We start from the raw sequence: 20,544 nt of genomic DNA, 5'->3' as shown, positions 1-20,544 counted from the left end.
TAATTAAGTACTGTAAAAGTTCATGTCACATTTGCTGGTTATTGATGTGTAGCATTATAATCCACTGAGACCCAGGACAGACTTTCACATGGCATATGGGGAAAATTAGATGCATAAATCAAACCAAATGTTCTATGAAATATCTCATTCTTGTACTGCACACACACACACACACACACACACATACACACAGTTTTTAATGCCTTTGTGAGGACCTTCCACTGACCTATTATTGTAGCTAGTTAACGCTATGCTACCCTTAAATCTAACCCAAACTTAGTAACCAAAAGGAAACACTTGCAGCTTTATCTGTTTATTTGTTTGTTTGTTTGTTTGTTTGTTTGTTTGTTTGTGTATTCCAAGTAAAAGGTAAAACAGGTTTCCTCAAGGGGACCAGTCAGATGTCCCCACAATACTGTCTCTCTCTCTCTCTCTCACACACACACACACACTTACTGTGCTTGTGAGGACCTTCTACTTAGACTACTTAAAATCCTACACTACACCTAAATAAAACCTGCAGTTCTGTTTAAAAAATAACAATAAAGTAAATAAATAAATAGTTGACTTTACTTTTGGACCCCACCTAATGTCCCCACGAGGTCAAAATTGTCGTTATTGGGACATTTGGTTCTCATCAAGATATAAAAGCACGCCACCACGTACACACGCGCGCGCGCTACAGAGTAGCCACACACACACACACACACACAAACACGCGCGCGCTACAGAGTAGCCACACACACATACACCGTCATGTTGTGTAGAATTAAGTCAATAGATCTAGCTATAACAGGACCATTTCTCAAACTCGTTTAGTCGTGTCTTAATGCGTGTTTATTGTTTATAGGAGGTAAAGATTGGTCTCAATCTGGCAACCCGGAGTGTTCCGTGCACATGGATCAGTGAGCAGCGGTGATCGGTTCTGCAGCGCGTTCACTTCTCACTTCAACTCCTCTGCCGGGCTTTTCCTCACACAGCACACCGAGGGACACACCGCAGGACATGGGGTTGTCCTCTTCTCTCTCGGCGGAGACTTTCCCCTTTTCCCCTTCTCTCATCGCAGGAGGAATGAAGGAGGAATGAAGGAGGACAGGAATCTCAGACACTTTGTTTGCGCGCTGGAGAAATGACGATGCGTAAAGACCCGTCTTCCAGAAACAGCCAGTGAATATAAACTGCACTTTCACATGAGTTTGTCCAGGAGGAGTGTATTCTGCGATTAATCGACTAAAGTTTGGAAACACACACACACACACATACACACACACACACACACACCTGCTCCGGACCAACATGAGCAACAACAAGGACTGAACACTGAATCAGAGGTAAAAATCTAATATTTACATATAAATAATAGGCTATAGTATAATGATATAAGATATGACGTTCAGTACCTATGCTTTTCTTTTTTTTCCCTTTATTTGTTTATTTTGTTATAGCTGATTTTGGGCATGATTTCTTACATTCAATTAGCATTTTAAGAGTTGATTATCCTTATCCTTTAGTGTGCTTAATTATTATTAGGGAACCAAGCACTGTATTATTATTATTATTATTATTATTATTATTATTATTATTTATTATAATCCAGAGAGTCAGCTTTAGTCTCTAGCCTTTAGTGTGTTATATAATATTATTTTTGATACTCAGCCAAGCACCAAATGATTACTATTAATAGTATTATTTTTTATATATATACACATATGTATAGACCCTTTAAAAAATATAGTATATGTATTGTCCAGTACTAACTCACTCCATATGTATTACTCTCTATGTAGCCAAATGTGATCACCTGACAAATAACTATTAATTTTACACTTAAAGCAGATATCGTGTAATATTTTCTAATCACATTTCATTAGCATTATGTTTACGAGCTTTTCCTAGTGTTGGAATAACACCTTACCATGTTGTATTAACCCTTATAGTGTTGGAATAGCCTAACTCTTATTAATGCTGAACTAACATACATCCGGTGTTGAATGAACATACCTGTACGCCGAATTGCAATATAAACGGTATTAGGTTTAAACAATTACACTGATGAATTTATACCTACAGGCTCGTATGAACTCTTATAGTTCAGGATTAACAGCAACGGTAGCAATGACAACAACAATATACTACTACAAACACCGTGTGAGATACAAAGCAAACATAAGGGAATAACGGATAGAAGTTTATGTCATCAGTTCGCTTCAAAATCAACACACACTCGCCTAAATAATGGCTTTTCTATATGATCAGTGTTGTAAACGGTAGAAGTAGTCCGTCTTTATAATACTAACCGTAAATTCAAGCACGTGAGTTCAAAATGGCTGTCACTGCACGACGTATCGTTAGTCATTTATTATACATAATAATGTTATACAGTACCAGAACACTTAGTGTAGTTTATATGAGAATATTGAACCTTTTACTATAAACATTTCAGTACCTGACATCCCCCTTGTGTGTTTGTCTATCAGGAAAGCCAGGCGTTTATGTATAAGAATAATTATATAAATAATTTGGCATTTTCATTTGACATATTTGTCCAAAGTGACTCTTGCATTTTTAAGTCAACACCCGCAACAACTTACATATTTTTATCGTTCTTTGACATATCTAATTATATTATATAATATACACATATATCTGTATACATTTTCCAGAACAAAAGTAACCTGTCTCTTTAAAGAATTGTAACCGAAAATGGCGCGTACAGTGGTGCTTGAAAGTTTGTGAACTCTTTAGAATTTTCTAGATTTATGCATGAATATGACCTCAAACATAACCGGATTAAAAAAGTCCTAAAAGCAGACAAAGCGATCCCAATTAAACAAATGAGACAAAATTATTATACTTGGTCGTTTATTTACTGAGGAAAATGATCCAATATTACATACGTGCGTGTGGCAAAAGTATGCGGATCTCTAAGATTGGCAGTTTAATTTGAACGTAAAATTAGAGGCAGGTGGTCTCAATCAGTGGGATGACAATCAGGTGTGAATTAGCGTTCTAGTTTAATTTAAAGAACAGGGATCCATTAGAGTCTGATCTTCACACCACATGTTTGTGGACGTGTATTATGGCAAGGAGATTTCTGAGGACCTCAGAAAGAGTTGTTGTTGCTGATCAGGCTAGAAGAGGTCTCAAAACCATCTCTAAAGAGTTTGGACTCCAACAAATCACAGTCAGACAGATTGTGTACAAATGGAGGAAGTTTAAGACCATTGTTAGCCTCCCCAGGAGTGGAGGGAAAAATGAACGTTGCTGCCCTTCTGCAGTTTGCTAAAGATCACGTGGACAAGGCAGAAGACTATTGGAAAATGTTTTGTGGAAGGATGGGACCAAAATAGAACTTTTTGATTTAAATGAGAAGGGTTATATTTGGAGAAAGAAAAACACTGCATTCCAGCATAAGAACCTTATCCCATCTGTGAAACATGGTGGTGGTAGTATCATGGTTTGGGCCTATTTTTCTGCATCTGGGCATCTGGGCCAGGACGACTTGCCTTCTAAAGGAAAATGTCAGGACATCTGTCCGTGATCTGAATCTCAAGAGAAAGTGGGTCATGCAGCAAGACATCGATCCTAAACACACACGTCGTTCTACCAAAGAACGGTGAAAGAAGAATGAAGTTAATGATTTGGAGTGGTTAAGTGAATGTCCTGACCTTAATCTAATAGAAATGTTGAAGGACCCGAAGCGAGCAGTTCATGTGAGGAAACCCACCAACATCCCAGAGTCGAAGCTGTTCTGTACTGAGGAACGGGATAAAACTCCTCCAAGCCGATGTGCAAGACTGATCAACGGTTACCGGTAACGTTATTGCTGCACAAGGGGGTCACACCAGATACTGAAAGCAATTACCACTCACACATGTGTAATATTGGATCATTTTCCTCAAATAATCCTAATAGTAATTCCTCAAAAAATAAATGACCGAGTGTAATATTTTTGTCTCATTTGTTTAACTGGAACTCTTTCTGATGATCTGATGATGTTTTCGGTCATATTCATGCAGAAATATTGAAAATTCTAAAGGGTTCACAAACTTTCAAGTACCACTGTATATTGTCCAGACATTTAATGGATTACATAGAAACAACGCCCTTTTTTTTAAAGATCTGTCTAAAAGTCTGATGATGTGGCCAGGACCTTGGTCTCTCCGTTGATTTAATAACATGACGTAGCTCATGCTCAGATTTGTTAAGCTCTTGATGTGGTCAAGATTATACTTCCTCAGGTTATTGAAGAATAAAACCAAGAACACAATGGGATTTGGTCATTTTTAATACCATGTCCTTCTTAGAGTGTACTTTAACATCTTAAACTTGTTTCTTGGAGTGGTCAGGACCTCAGGTGCTGAAGATGGAGTGTGCGTTGGTGGGATCGCTTTGGCTGCCCCTTTTGGTTCTGCTCAGCGGAGTGTCTTTAGGAGTCGTGGAACTGGAGATGGTTCCTCAGCATGGAGGATCACCTGCTCTTAAGAACATCACCCTGGCTGTTATCTTACCCCTCCATAACACAACGTACCCATGGGCATGGCCTCGAGTAGGTCCTGCTCTAAACTGGGCTGTGGAGAAGGTCAACTCAGACCCCACGCTCCTTCCAGGCCATCACATGCGCCTCGTCTTCAACAGCAGCGAGAACAAGGAGGGTCTGTGCTCTGAATCGGTGGCGCCCATCGTGGCCGTGGACCTGAAGTTTGCTCATGATCCGTGGGCCTTCATTGGGCCGGGCTGTGACTACGCGTCTTCACCCGTCGCCCGCTTCACCACGCACTGGGAGATGCCCATGGTGACGGCTGGAGCACCGGCGTTGGGGTTTAACATGTACTCTTCCATCACAAACACAGGACCAACGCATGAGAAACTGGGCCAGTTCGTGGTGAAGATGCACAGAGACTTCGGCTGGCAAAAATACGCCATGTTCACGTTCCATGACCTGAAGAATGACGACCGGCCGTGCTACTTCGCCGTGGAGGGACCGTATACGGAGATGATCGCAGAGAACATCACGGCTGAGCACATCGTGTTTAACGAGGATGGGAAGGTTTCCTACCGTGATCTCGTTAACGATATTAGCCAGCAAGCACGTGGTGAGTCAGAAGAGTTGAACTCGAACTTTGCTTTTTAATCCATCTGTCATGTTTAGTGGTGGGTGGTGGCACGGTAGAACCGAGATACAAGTCAGAATTTATCTTAGCTACTGGTGAAAATGTGTGAAAATATCGTAAATATAGTCAAATTTAGTATTAGTGCCAGTAGTACTTCCGATAAAATGATTGAAACTAAAAATATAGGATTTTTAATGTATTCCAAGACATTTTTAGTTCTATTGGCAGACAGTTTTGCTAATTTTAAGTATTTATTTCTAGAAAGACGCTAAAATTGAAATTGAGTAAAAACAAAAATGTCTCGGAATAAGTTTAATAATCTTATATTTGGTCTAAAGAAATCTTACAATAGGAAATTCTAGATCATACAGACTATATACACGATATTTCCACTTGCTGAGATGTCATTTGTTTGCTGTTTAAATGTGGGCTTTTCACTAATGGGTCGTCATTTCCTGATTGTTGGGACATGGCTATAATTTATGCAAGCCTTTGACGAGGAGCTATCTACACATATCTATAGTTTTAGCTCGTAGCTAACATGCCATGTTGGCTAGCTGTTTCTACAGAGTGTTAGTGCAAGCCTATCTTTACTTCTGAGAGACTATGCCTTTCTAAGATTCTCTTTTTATACCCAGTCATGTTACTGACCTGTTCCCAATTAACCTAATTAGTTGCAAAATGTTCCTCCAGCTGTTTCTTTTTAGTAACACTTACTTTTCCAGCCATTTGTCACCCTCGTCCCAACTTTTCTGAGACGTGTTGCGGCCATGAAATTCAAAATGACCGTATTTTTTTCTTAAAACCGGTACATTTCCTCAGTTTCAACATTTTTCCATCAGTTTCAACATTGTAAATAAAAACATCTGCAAACCATTGCATTCTGTTTTTATTGACGTTTTACACAGCGTCCCAGCTTTTTCGGAACTCAGGGTTGTTTTTGTTGTCTGTCGACCTGCCTCGTGGCCACCAATATATTGACAAAATTGTGTTTGGTACATTTCCGTATTTTAATTCGATAGCTTATCAATCTTTGTGGCAAAACTGTCAAAAAATCGATGACTCATCCTGTACTTATCCAATTTGCATCCAATCAAATGCTTTCTAGACTGAGTATGTCCCGCCCCTACGAACAAACTGCGAGTATGACGCGAAGCTCGTCTGTTTATCGTTTTTTTAATTAGTTCCTTTTGGTGCAAACACTCCAGTAGTGAAGAACAGGGTGTTCTGGACAGCACAGCATGCTATCAGGCAGAAAAAAGATTTGTAGCCGTGGAGGCTGTCACGATTTTCACTGTGCTCACCGCGCAAGCACTCGCGCTACAAAGCCGAGCTATTTACAATGCTCGAGTCTGGTTTTATATATCAATAACACGTTCCATCTCCTCTACTGACCGTAACGACGCTTTTCCCATCGTCACATTGTAACACGACAAGCAGAACCAATCACGTTACTCGGCATGCAGCTGTGAGACGATAGCTTCCACGTTTGATCTGGACCGCAGCACGGTTTGGGTGAAGCGAGCCCCAGACCAGGGATGTGTGCTCTGGACCACTCCTGTCATGTAGGATGTCGCTAGTAAGATTAATACATTAGTATTCTAGTGTATTGCCTCATCAAAATGACATACTAAGGAGAGGCATGTTTTGTTTTCTTTAAACCCTGTAGCCACTCCTAAATTAATGAAACGATACCGTAGCGCCCGTATGGTGAGACTCTACTTATGAGGTATTGGTCCATGTTTGAGAATTTGGCTTCCAGGAGAGCTTTGCTGTGGCAGCGAAATGCAAAGAGAGAGAGAGAGAGAGAGAGAGAGAAGAGGGAGGATGAGAGAAACAAACTTGAGTGAAAGGATCACATCTGCTGCTCATCTTTTAATCATTTCATAGATTTGAGAAGTACAGATTGCTCTCATCGCTGTTCCTCGTTACGGCTCTTGTAAGAAGAAGCGCCGTCTGTGAATAATTACAGGGGTGATTTGACCCTCTTTATCCAATTAAGACCAAGCAGCACTTAAAAGCCTCGTTGAGAATATCGTTTTGTCTCTTTTCCCATGACATAATTGCGCAACTGGGCCGTGTCACAGAGTGTCAGATTGAAAACACACATCCTTCTTTTCACGTCTCATCTATTACTTCACTCTCTCTCTCTCTCTCTGTATCTCTAGTGTCTCACGCCCGATCCGATCAGCTGCTAATGAGACATTTTCTCTCTTTCTCTGTTTCCATTCTGTGTAATTGCTTGCGCTATCGTCTGATCTCTAGCACCGTGTGTGTGTGTGTGTGTGTGTGTGTGAAGCTGTGCGTCTGGTTCTCGTATTCAATGTGCCATGACGTGTGCTCTGTTGTGCAGAAAGATGGCACTGGGTAGGAAATTAGAGATTCAGACATCGGTGCAGACGCTGAGAGTAAAGCGTGTTAAAAATGCCAAGGAGCACAAGTCAGCTTTTTAATGAACACACACACACACACACACACACACACACACACACACATGCATGCCTATACTCACACACAAACACCCCTGTTCGCTCTTTTTTTTTAATGACACATGCTCACATGTCTCAGAGCTAGATCTTCCCCACAGCTCATTCTGTCAGACTGAACAGCGAGACATGTCGGTGTGCTGCAGGCGCTACACCGTAAACAACTTTTATTATACACACAGCAGACATCGCTTCTTTTTTTCTTCTTTAATTAAAACTAGGAATGCAACAGCGTTCAGGTGTTATTCACACACACTGCTGTGAAAAAGTATTTGCCCCAACCTGATTCCTTCTGTTTTCGCGTATATCTCGTACTAAATAGTTTTTTTATATCTTCAAACGGAATGCTACATAAAACAAAGTAAACACGCAGTACTTTTTAAAAAAATTTTATTGGAGCAAAAAAAGTTATCTATCACCTATGTGAAAAACTAATTGCCCCCCTTAAACTTAAAATCTGGTTGTTCCACCTTTATGAGCAAGAACTGCAACCTTCTAACGCAAAGATTTGCTCCTATGCTTTGGATCGTTGTCTTGCTGCATAATCCAGATGCACTTGAGTTTCAACTTACGGACTACATTCTCCTTTAGGATTTTCTGGTAGAGAGCAGAATTCATGTTTCCCTCAATTACTGCAAGTTTCCCAGGCCCTGAAGCAGTAAAGCATCCCCACACCATCACACTTCCACCACCACGCTTGACTGTAGGTATGATGTTCTTTTTGTGGAATTCTGTGTTTGGTTTTCACCAGATGTAACGGGACCCCTGTCTTCCAAACAGTTCCACTTTCAACTCATCAGTCCACAGAACATTCTCCCCAAAGGTTTGAGGATCATCAAGGTGTGTTTTGGCAAAATTCAGACGAGTCTTAACGTTCTTCTGGGTTAGCAGTGGTTTTCACCTCACCACTCTTCCCTGGATGCCATTTTTTGCCCAGAGTCTTTCTGATAGTGGAGTCATGAACAGTGACCTTTATTGATGCGAGAGAGGCCTGTAGGTCCTTTGATGTGGTTCTTGGCTCTTTTGTGACTTCCTGGATGAGTCGTTGCTGTGCTCTTGGAGGAATTTTGGAAGGTCACTACTGTGTCGAGTTTTTCCATTTGGAGATAACGGCTCTCGCTGTGGTTCTTTGGAGTCCCAGAGCCCTTGAAATAGAGCTTTGTAGCCCTTCCCAGACTGATGTATTTCAATCACCTTCTTCCTCGTCATTTATGAAATTTCTTTCAATTTTGCCATCGTGTGTTACACCGTGACCTTCTAACCAACTTCATACTATTGAAGAAGTTCTATATAAGTGTCGATGTGATTGAACAGGGTTTGCAGTAATCAGGCCTGGGTGTGTCTAGTCCAGCTGAACCCCATCATCAATGCAGTTTCATAGATATGAGGAATTAGTAATTACGGGGTCAAATACATTTTCACACAGGACCAGTTAGTATTGGAGAACTTTTTTGCTTCAATAAATAACATGATCATTTACAAAACTGTATTTTGTGTTTACTCAGGTTACCTTTTTTTTTTTATCTTAGATTTTGTTTTAATTTCTGAAACAATTCACAGCAGTGTAGATTTTGTCTATACAGTTATCAGGAAGGTTTTTTAATGATCTTTTCATTATTAGCAGATAAATAAATTAATACGGTTAATATGGTGCATTGCAGCATGGTGATGCATGCCTCCAGAGTCTAGGGTTCGATCCTGACCTCAGGTTAGTGTCTGTGTGGGTTTCCTCCGGGGTCTCCGGTTTCCTCCCAACCAAACACATGCCAGGATCTTGAATGGTGACTCTAAATTGCCCCGAGGTGTGTAGATGTGTGTGAATGCAATGGCATCCCATTCAGCGTGTATTCCCAAGGTTTCCAGGGTGTGCTCCAGAATCACGTGTCCTGAATTTCGGTTTCAGTCAAGAATTTCCATTCCGGTGAATTACTCGGTATAATTCAAGACTTATATACGGATTATACATTTTTCTTTGTTAAACATCAACACGTTTTTGAATCTCTTAATTATTAGTCTCAGATTATTGTGGAGCGTCCACTATATAAGATGTTGCTATAGAAACGATAATGTATTCGAAGGAGAACATGAATATATACCTGTAATTTGCCTTGAAACCAGACCTGTTCTCAGAGCTACGGTTCTAGAAAATGAATCAACACTGACCAATCAGATTTGAGATTTCAGCAGCGCTGTGATATAACAGTGCTTAACATGCACACTTTTCTTTGGAGCAAAGAATGATAATACGCACAGCTCTTAATCATACCACATAACGCGCATGAAGTTACACAGACAGAGATGACAGTTTTCAGTCAATTATCATGTATCTTTCAGACACACAGCTGTTTATTGAAGGTAGTTTTTGCTACAGCGTGTAATTAGAAAGGAGATAGGATGATGGGGAAAGAAACAGAGAGACAAAGACCTAGCATTCTGCTTACTAGCTTCAGCTAAACAAAGCTTTCTCTCAAAAGTAACACACTCCATTGTCTGCTTGAGAGCTTCACACTGACATATAATGATACAATTTCACACCATAAAAATTGGCAAAGTACAACGAGTATAATCTGAATGGGGAAAAAACTACATATATATATATATATATTTAAAAAACAACAACCCTGAGGCCTGAATTGAGTTTTTGACTGAAAGATCTTTGAATATATTCAGCTCACTGTGTGAGAAGAATATTGATTGATCGATCGATTCAGCTTCTCCTTTCTCGACACTGGATTTACTGCTAAGGTTTGAACAAATCATAAACTCATTAGCTAGCCCATGAGGCATGTAAACGCTCCAGTCTGCTGCAGGTCACATGTTTTGGTTGCCCAGAAACAAAAAAAAGTGGTACCATAGTGAAATAACTTATGGCAAGCTACTTAGCTAATGAAGTGCACTAATAAGAGAGACTAAGGAAACAAACAAGTCTGCCCTTGACAAAAAGTCACTGGGCAATATTTTATAGCTAAAAGCTTTGGTGTTCTGTCCTTCAATCACTACTATATGGCCGAAGGTACGTGGACACCTGACCATGTATGTTGTTCTTCTCCGAACCGTTCCCACAAAGTAGGAAGCACACAATTGTATAGAAAGTCTTTGTATGCTGTAGACATAAAATCCCCTCGTCCTGAACGTCCACCTCCGTGCTCGGTTCGAGACGGCTCCGCTGTCAGATGTTTACGAGACATTTCATTTCAGACGTTTTGTGGTCTGAAAACCCCTTGCCTTAATGATGTGTACTCTCTTACACTGCGTATGAGCACTTTTCATTGACGAAATCAGGGTCATATTTATTAAATTTGGATATATTTAACCCGTCTGTCAGGCGTTACATGGTGCCACTGTTCTAGTCCAAATTAAAGTCTTCTACCCATGAGACTTAGTTGGATTTACAGTTTTGCACTGAATGACCAGACTTGCGTTTATGGGCATCACTGTAAATATTCCCACAGTCTAATTCACGTCTGTAAATCTGTAAACGCTGTCTGACCGAGTGTAAGTCAAATCTCAGGCTCCGTCGGGGTGGATGCGCTGGATTTTTTTCCTTAATAAGGAAACAGCCACTGGTGAATGGTAGATATTTCCTGAAAAACATAATTTGTCCCGACTTTTTGTTCCTCTTTGATTTATGGCTCTATTTTTGGTCTGATTTCTGGTATAAGTCCTGGACTTTATATTGACCATGTTTCTCTAAAACTGACCTGGGAATTGATTCAGGGAGTTAATCAGACCCAGATGGCGGGAGGTGGGAGGTGAGCGGGATGGAGAGAGAGTAAATTAGATGAGGACGCTCGCGCTTACCCACACTGCTTTTTCCCAATTCACTTCTACATACGTGACCTTTGGTTTTCATTAGCACTAGCTCAGCGTTCGGATCACGTGAACGCGAGATCGCATGCAGGTTCATAAAGATTGTGTTTGAGGTTCGTCTGGAGGTTGGTAAATCTGGGCTTCGAGGAATTCCAGATTTACGGGTTCTTCAGGGGTTCTGTTGTGGCGGCCGACAAAAATATCATATCACGGTTCTCGACGCCCGTCCTATGACACAAAATATAAGTTTGCTAACAAATTGCCACCAAAACAGCTCTAAAACCTTGTTTGTTATCTGCACAATGGTTAATATTTTTATGCTAGATGGCTAGTGGAGTACACTGCTAGCTTAAAGCTAATATAACCTTGAAAACTAGCTTTATTGTGCTGGCAGTAATCAGACAACCAAAGCGACTTACCCAAATGAATTATAATGTTCCAGTGTTAAGCAGTGCTGGTATGGATGTACTTACAGATGAACATTGTCCATGTTTGATTAGACCAGAATAGTAGCTTCAGCACAGGAAACAATACAGTGCTAAACTCCAGCAACGCTAACGAGACTAAAATGGCGTGCTAGTCAGAGATAGTTAAATATGGTGACCTTGAACAGAGCATGGATTATTACGGAGGATCAGCTGATTATCTATGGAGCTCATAGATTATGATTTGTTGGTCCAGATACTCAAATTTGATTTTTGCACAGAAAATGCAATCTTTTTACATGGTGTATATAGGTTAGGGTTAGGCATTCGGGTTTGGAGTTACATGAGCAGTGATTTGTAGCCATAATTGATTCTCAGACCCAGAAGCCCAATTACGTCCCATTATTTTGAGTGTGTGTCTGTGTCCTGGTGCTTTGGCTCATATGTAGGCAGTGAGAGGCTAATTCAGACAGCACGGGGAGGTTCAGCGCAGGATTACATTATACAGTCTCTGGGGTGATCAGGTGTGTTTACCCCTACAGCTCTATTTAGCTAATCAAAGCTGTGTGTGTGTGTGTGTGTGTTTGAGACAGAAAGGAGCATCACACCAGCATATTCTACTGTATATTCCATCCTTTTCAGGATGATACGTGCATGTCATCATCCATAAGGCAGAAAGTAAATCTGTTTCTCTATATTAATTACACACAACATTCCGGTTCAAAATACATCCATTTTTTTTTTCCCCCTAATGCAATTTTCTGAGAGGCTGAAACGGATTAAATTTAGCTCACGGCATTGTGGGTTGGTTGTAATTGGTTGTAATTTTAGTAATCCATCCAGTTATGTCACGAACACTTCAAAATGCGATCATGTTTTCTGTCTCGCTGTCCCAAATCTGTAACAGTTCAAATTCATTTCATGGGAACGTTTACGAAGGGTGAGGGTAGGGTCAAAGGTGGGGGTGGCTTTCGTACCCTTTTTTTTTTTTTTTAAATATCAAATCGAGATTTGTTATTAAAACCGTCTGGATTTTTCCTGTGTGGTGATTTTTTTACGTGATTAAAGTACAGACACTGGTTTTCATTTTTCGTCTGAAGTTTTCAGTTCAGTTACTGAATTTTCTGTTGTTCTTGAGAGAAAATTCGTCATGAACCTTCTGTGTCGGTTGCACACTGACTATAAAGTCATGAAACCACCCAGAATCTGCTCACTGTCACTGATTCCGTCACTGCTTGAGTCATTGTTAAACACTAACCAGAGAGAATAAATACATGTGTGGTGGTTATCATATTTCCAGATATGACACTTTGCTAAACATTTACCCTGTACTTTGACAATAGAAGGGTCTGCATGGGAAAATGAGCTAGTCAGCCCAATATCTCATTATACAGGAACAAAAACACACTTACACTTTAGCAGAAGTGGTACCCAAATCCCTTATTAAAGAAGTGGTACCCAAATCCCTTATTAAAGAAGTGGTACCCAAATCCCTTATTAAAGAAGTGGTACCCAAATCCCTTATTAAAGAAGTGGTACCCAAATCCCTTATTAAAGAAGTGGTACCCAAATCCCTTATTTAACAAAGGATTTGGCTACGACTTCTTTAATTAAAAGGATTTGAGTACCACTTCTTTAATTAAAAGGAATTGAGTACCACTTCTTTAATTAAAAGGAATTGAGTACCACTTCTTTAATTAAAAGGATTTGAGTACCACTTCTTTAATTAAAAGGAATTGAGTACCACTTCTTTAATTAAAAGGAATTGAGTACCACTTCTTTAATTAAAAGGATTTGAGTACCACTTCGTTAATTAAAAGGAATTGAGTACCACTTCTTTAATTAAAAGGAATTGAGTACCACTTCTTTAATTAAAAGGAATTGAGTACCACTTCTTTAAATAAAAGGATTTGAGTACCACTTCTTTAATTAAAAGGATTTGGGTACCACTTCTTTAATTAAAAGGATTTGAGTACCACTTCTTTAATTAAAAGGATTTGGGTACCACTTCTTAAAGAAGTGGTATCCAAATCCCTTAATTAAAGAAGTGGTACTCAAATCCTTTAATTAAATTCTTTAAAATAAGGTATTAAAAAGTAACTAAAGTTAGCAGGAAAACAGCAAGTAACAGCAAACCAGAGTCAAAACATTCCGGCTGAAACATACTTGCAGTGTATAATAATACAGAACTTTTTTTTTTTTTTTTTTTTTTTTTTTTTTTTACAAACTTTGATGTCCAAAATTATACTTGTATACAAATACTAATAGCAGTTATGTAGTTTTGCTCAGAACATACGCAATTTAAAAAAAAAGTCTTATCTTTAAAAAAGTGAATCATGTTTGTTACTGTCTGACATGGTTTGTATTTTATTTATTTATTTTTTAGACATTTTGCGTAGAACGTTTGCACATAAACGCCTGAGACGTTCTGGGCATGTCACCATCAGCCATTTTAGATTGGGAGGTCAACTCTTAAAGGTGCGTTTGGTAAGATTAGTCTTTTTTTCTCTCCGTGATTAGGTCTCTAAGAGATAGTGGATTCAGCATTTGAATGATTCAAGCCCATGTTCAAGAAGCTCTACCACTGGCCTGTGGATGACTGTCAGGAGGCGCATCCAAACACAATCAAACCATGGGTTTTCTCAGTGACTTAATACACTTTTGCTGAGGTCACGGCTTAATGCATTGTTTTACCCTGTTTATTCTCTCATACCAGGTTATTTGTACAAGTAAGGAATTTTAAAAAATTGCCTATTGAACCTTTTAACAGAGTAACAAAAATCGGGATCATTCTATATATAACATCTAACAACTTTCTAAAAAAAACCCACTTTAAACTAATGGCCTATGAGTTTGGACGCCGTACATTAAAGAACACGTAGACGTACACGATAGATGTTGACCAAAGCATCACATTCCTCACTCAAATAGAAAAATATAACTTACTTAAAGCATGAAGGTATCAAAGTACAAAAAAAAAAGATTCACAAAAGAAAATGCACGAAAGTAAATGAGCGCCTTGTGTACCAACAAGCCGACGTGCGAAAACATTTGCTGAAGGCTAACTAACAGCAGCTTTGTTGCTAATCTCTGAGCTGTTTGCTAGCACGATAGCTCCGGCAGTACAAGCTAGCTGAGTGCGAATGGATTCACATGCTTGAGAATGTACTGAATAGAATGCAGTTTTTATTCCGAACGTAAAAACGAAAGCCCCCGAGTAAAGACCAAACTTTGCACTTTCTTACTTCCCACCTGTGCTGTTTAGATAGCGATGTGGGAAGCTAACATGGAATTCCGCCTCCTGAGCCGGACAGATGATAGGATGACATTAGTCTAGTCATTATTTTGCAGTGTGGGCGTTTGGAAAGCTGGATCGTAAATGCAGGTTGTTAATATGACTGTTACGACTGTAGTAAGGCTAATTTGTTTAAACGTGGCTGTAGAAAGTAATGATGGTAATCGTAATGACACAGAGAGAAGAATGACGAGTGGATGAGTTTTTTTCCCGTCAGCTGTTTCTGCAGCACATGCCTGGTTGGGGGGAACGGGGTCGGGGGATGGGGACGGGGCAGATTAGTAGCCAGTGTTGCCATAGAGACAGAGAACATTTGAGAAGTGGAAGGGTATCACCAGCCCTATGACCTGATCGTTTAAAGTGTACTGGCACTGGTAGTATAAACGCGCACATAAACGCTCACCGTCCATTTTATTAGGAACACCTGTACGCTCGATCATGCATGCAATTTTCTAATCAGTCAATCATGTGGCCGTAACATAATGCATAAAATCGTGCCGATACAGGTCAAGAGGTTTAGGCAGCGTCCATTTCATATACATCCGAATGAAGAAAAAGTGTGATGTCCGTGACTGTGGCGTGGTTAAATGGTGTGAAAAGGAAAAAAAACATCGAGTGAGCAGCATTTCTGAGGACAGAAACGCTAACGAGAGAGAGGTCAGAGGAGACGAATTTGAGAAAGGGACAGGAAGGCTACGGTAACTCAAATAAACCACTACGGTAACAATAACTCTTTATAATAGGTGTAAGCAGAAAAGCATCTCGGTTGGAACATAAACCTCGAGGCGGATGAGCTACGGCAGCAGAAGTCCACGTCAGGTTCCACTCGCGTCAGCCAAGAACAGGGATTTGAGGCTACAGCGGGTACAGAGTGTGAAAACGTGGTCTGCTCTGTTTCTAGTCCTTAACTGACCATTCAGTGAAGTCGGAGCACAAACAAACTGAGCATCGATCATGAGCTCAGGTTACAGTTTGTTCCGCGTCCCCTTCTCCGCACGTCCACACGGATTTCCTCTGGGTTCTCCGGTTTCCTCCCACCTAACAAAACCAAGGTGGACTGGCTACGCTAAACTGGACCCTGACCAGGATACTGAAGCGCTTACTGAAGATACTGAAAAGTGCTACGATAGGTATTATTAAATTATTATTAAAACATTTTAACATGTCTAGATTTTTATTTCATGGTTAGATTTATCTGCATGAATTCATTCGTCTGGACCAATTACACAATTACAGTAAGTACTGCAGACTGCAAACTGCGCTGTGAAAACAGAGGAGGAATGACATCTTAAACGTTAAACACAGCACGGGGAGTTCATTACTAGAGGGGTAATTACTCTCCACTACAATAATACTCAAGGTAACTAATGTAGCTAGCTACATTATCATGAACTTCGTTTCATATGAACTAGCTAATGTTATCACGAGCAAGCCTTGTAGCATAACCAGGGAAACATAAACCCTTCCAATGTTCACGTCAAATTCACATTAAATGAGTCCTGTGAAGACGTTATTCAATCCCATTGAATTCAATTTCTTTCTTTTTTCACTCGCACCTGGCTCTGAGGCTAGGCTAATTGCACTCATTATTAAACATTAAACAGTTAATATCTCTCTCCAAGCAAAAACCAAAAATGGTAGGAAATGTAAATTGACCTACTCATTACTGAGGAGTGTACCTGGAGTTGCTAGAACATTAAAATCGAAGTGCGATGTTGCTCTTTCTCCTGCCAGTAGCTCAAACAGAAGCAGCCGAGACGCGTATGATACCAGAAGTGTCTCAAATCGAGGCCTGATATATGTGTCATGCCATATTTGTTCTCCTTTGTACTTTGATACTGGTGTGATATTTAAGCCACAAAACAGCTGGTCATCATGAATCAATACAGTATTTGTCAAATCTGCCCCCGTCACGCCCAGTGAAAGAGGCGTGGCCTGTTGTGCATGTCACTTTCAGTGAATAAGGAAATCAAAATAAGTGTATTTCTCCTGCTATATAGCAGGTATGTACGCGGTTTGGGACGCAGCCGTGCTCTCTGGTTTGCCGTCAAGCGGTCGAGCGCTACCGTGTGTGTACGTGTCCTGTCACAAAACGTGGTGAAAACTCCCACACGACGTTAATAGTGTGATTAAGGTGTGTACGTGTCTGTAACGCACGTCGATAACGCGACTAAAACAGGAATACTCCACACGTCTTAATTCCATTTGTGTTTACTTCGAGTATGACTTTAATCGGATTAAGGTCATCAATAATCTCTGTTCACATGCTAGTTTCTTAATCTGAGTATCGTCTTAATCGGGTTCATATCGGATTATTGTTGTCCATGTAAACGTACTGATAGCTTGTAGCATATTTAATGGGACATGTAGCACCTGTAGACAGTGTCCCGTGACGTATAAAGCATAATATTAACGGTACTGTTATTTATGATTTTTGCGATCACCTATACGACACACTCTTAGGTAGTAAAAAATGAAATATTGAGGAGGTGCAGCAGACCCAGAATGCTTTGCGTCGTTGGGAACGTTCTGGTTGGTTTAGTGCCTCCAGGTGTATTTCTAAAGTAACCAGTGGCCCAGTGAAAACTCTTTTTATGCACACACACACACTTATCTGCCTGATTTATACAGCGTGATCAGGATGAGTGTGACGTCTAAAGAGAGAGGGGGGAGATGCCTGACAAACACACCTGCAGTTTCAGTCACTTCCAATAAACAGGGCCATCTGTTGCCCTTTGGCCACTCAAATAGCGATGATGCTAATCAGACATAGGTGAGCCATGTAAGGTTTGAGTTGGATGGATTGAATGTGTAAAAACTAGTTGACCAGAAATAAGCGTTTGCCATTTTAGCAGTTTCCTGTCTTCACCCCGAAATAAAGATGACTGGCGGTGACTTCAAGTCAAGTCAAAGAAACGTTTATTGGTTTAGCATCCATACCATTATTATAAGCTGTTTTCATGAACCCTCAAGTGTCTTAGTGGTTAGCATGCTTTCCTCACACCTCTGGGGTTGGGGGTTCGAATCCCACCTCCACCGCCTGTGCATGGAGTTTCTGTGTTCTCGCCGTGCTTCGGGGGTTTCCTCCACCAGTCCAAAGACATGCTGATTGGCTGATTGGCATTCCTACATTGTCTGTAGTGTGTGAATGTGTGTGATTGTGCCCTGAAATGGATTGGCACCCAGACTACGATGTCCCCTGCCTTGTCCCCTGCCCTGGGACAGGCTCCAGGTTCCCTCATCCTCCTGTGTAGGATATGAGGTATAGAAAACGGATGGACAGGTGGACAAGATATATATTAATGAATTTAATCCCACAGCGTTGATGAATTCTCAATTCTGATTGGACCAGAGGACTAGTTACGTTTGTCTAAAAAAAAAAAACGTCTTCAGTACAAAGACAAGGCCTTTTAGGTTTCTCTGTAACATGTTCTTTTTGTTGTATAGCTGCTATAACATACGTGATAACAGGATAACTAACTTCTTTCATGGACGTTCAACGACATAGAAATTATACTGCAAATGTAACACACATCACTCGCTTATTTAAAGTTATGTCTATTTAAACATTTCTTAAAGCTGATGGATATTAGATGTTCGGAAAACAAAGAATACTATGTTAAGGAGTTAAGCACGTGTTTTAAGCTCACATCTGTAATCATCGGTCGTGGGAGGAGCATTGTATCTCTCCCCTGTCAAATACAGCAAGGATAGCCAAACATAGGAGTCTGAGAGCTCATGTATGTGGAAGATGGTAGATAGCGCTTTCCTCAGACTGTGACGCAGCATGAGCAGCTGTTCAAAAAGATGCACTTGGCTGGCTTCACGTGTCTCAGATGAAGCACGTGATGGCCTTCACCCTTCCGTGTTGGTAGCTGTCGTGTGACAGAATAGAGCAGGCTGGTGCGTGAGAATTAAAAGATGACCAAATTAGGGAGAAACACGGGGAGGTATAAGTGATTGAGAGGTCCAGCATTGGGAAGTTTTTAATTAGTAGGCAGATCGGCGTAATTTTGTTGATGAGGCAGTCTGAGATATTGTATAAGGCTTGGGCAGATGTGTGTCCTCAGCATAGAATTAGCCGTAGAAGATATATGACCTCATCACAGAGCTCAGTGATTTAATATATTGGGGGAAAACAAGAGTGGACCGTGAACAGACCCCTGTGGAGCTCCTGTAGTGAAACTCTGAGGTAATGAAACTGAACCTCTCCATGCTGTGTGCTCAGATGAATCCTGTAGATATGATGAAACTCGGGTTAGAGCAGAGCTGTCGATGCCTAACTGTGTGATCTTTGAAAATGTGGATCTGTTGATTCACAGTTCAGAAGGTTCTCAGATGAGGACGGAGGACACAGAGTTTTTCTCGGCTTTCTGTAATACTTCAGTGGCTGAAATCGTTTCTGTAGAACTGCTTGCTATCCGGTTAAACAGTATGACCGTCCAAATGGCACGAGATTGATAAAAGATTATGAATAAGTAAACCTAACCTTTAGAAAGAGCCACGTTATTCTCGCTACCCGTGGATGCGGTCCCGTTTCGCTCAGGCCAGATTTGGAGTCTAAATTGATGTAATTGATGAAAACAGTCGCGCTGCACACCATCTGAGATCAGCTCGGCTCTGTCCTCTGCGAATTTTGTGTCGGGTGCAAGTGGCTTTTTATTTCTCTGCACCTATCGATATTATTCCAGGTGTTTAAATGCATTTTTTTGTCGTTTAAAGTTTTTTTCTTTTCATCATTACTATGGGAAATATATCTTAATGTTGATTTAGTGTTAATATTTACTTACTTACTTACTTACTTATCTATACGTTAGTCATGTGGACAGATTGTGGAATTACTTCGTCTCATCATCATTAAAGACGGATAAACGAATAGAGAGTACACATTGTGTAACATTATTGCGATGGGAAAAACATGTTAAAGGTGTCCTCTCTGATAATGTTCTTAACATGTGTGTGTGTGTGTGTGTGTGTGTGTGTGTTTTTACTATTTTACCTGTAATCATCTTGTTTATTCTGGCAGCGCACATGCAGAGCCTTGTACTGGGAGATTAAGAGCCTGTATACGTTGGGAAAGTTGCATGTCCTCATGTCTAGCTGTAATTAGCAGTGTGTTGAAGTGTGTTGAAGTTGAAGACTGTCTAGGGTCAAAACGCAAGCAGACAACATTAAATTAGAGTAATCTATAATCTGGGAACTGAAATCACAGGCAAGGCACCAAACCAGGAAATACTAGACATGAGACAAGACCAGGGCTTGGAGAATGCATGGCAAGACTTCGCAAAAAGACATCGACACGAAGGTATAAAAAAAACAAATGAATCAAGGCTGAACTAGAAACAGGTGAGCACAATCAGGGAACACACCAATCACAGGACAGGGGCGGAGACTAGACTCGAAATCGAAACAAA

General features: G+C 40.4%; 1 protein-coding gene across 2 annotated transcripts in view; it reads left to right on the top strand.

Moving 5' to 3' along the window:
• The first annotated feature begins 679 nt into the window (after window positions 1–679).
• The window catches only part of npr1a (natriuretic peptide receptor 1a), a 98,371-nt gene continuing 78,506 nt past the window's right edge, over window positions 680–20,544 (top strand). The window contains exons 1-2 of one of the 2 annotated variants that reach the window (XM_017482439.3): window positions 680–1,331; window positions 4,350–5,096. In XM_017482439.3, coding sequence (XP_017337928.1) covers window positions 4,367–5,096 — 730 coding nt within the window. In that variant the 5' untranslated portion in view covers window positions 680–1,331; window positions 4,350–4,366. Of the gene's footprint in view, window positions 1,332–4,342; window positions 5,097–20,544 lie in introns of both variants that reach the window. The other variant, XM_017482438.3, reaches the window with a different exon arrangement.

Source organism: Ictalurus punctatus, chromosome 12 (genome assembly GCF_001660625.3).
Source record: "Ictalurus punctatus breed USDA103 chromosome 12, Coco_2.0, whole genome shotgun sequence".
Classification (NCBI taxonomy): Eukaryota; Metazoa; Chordata; class Actinopteri; order Siluriformes; family Ictaluridae; genus Ictalurus; species Ictalurus punctatus.
This window is presented reverse-complemented; position numbering and strand designations above follow the sequence as displayed.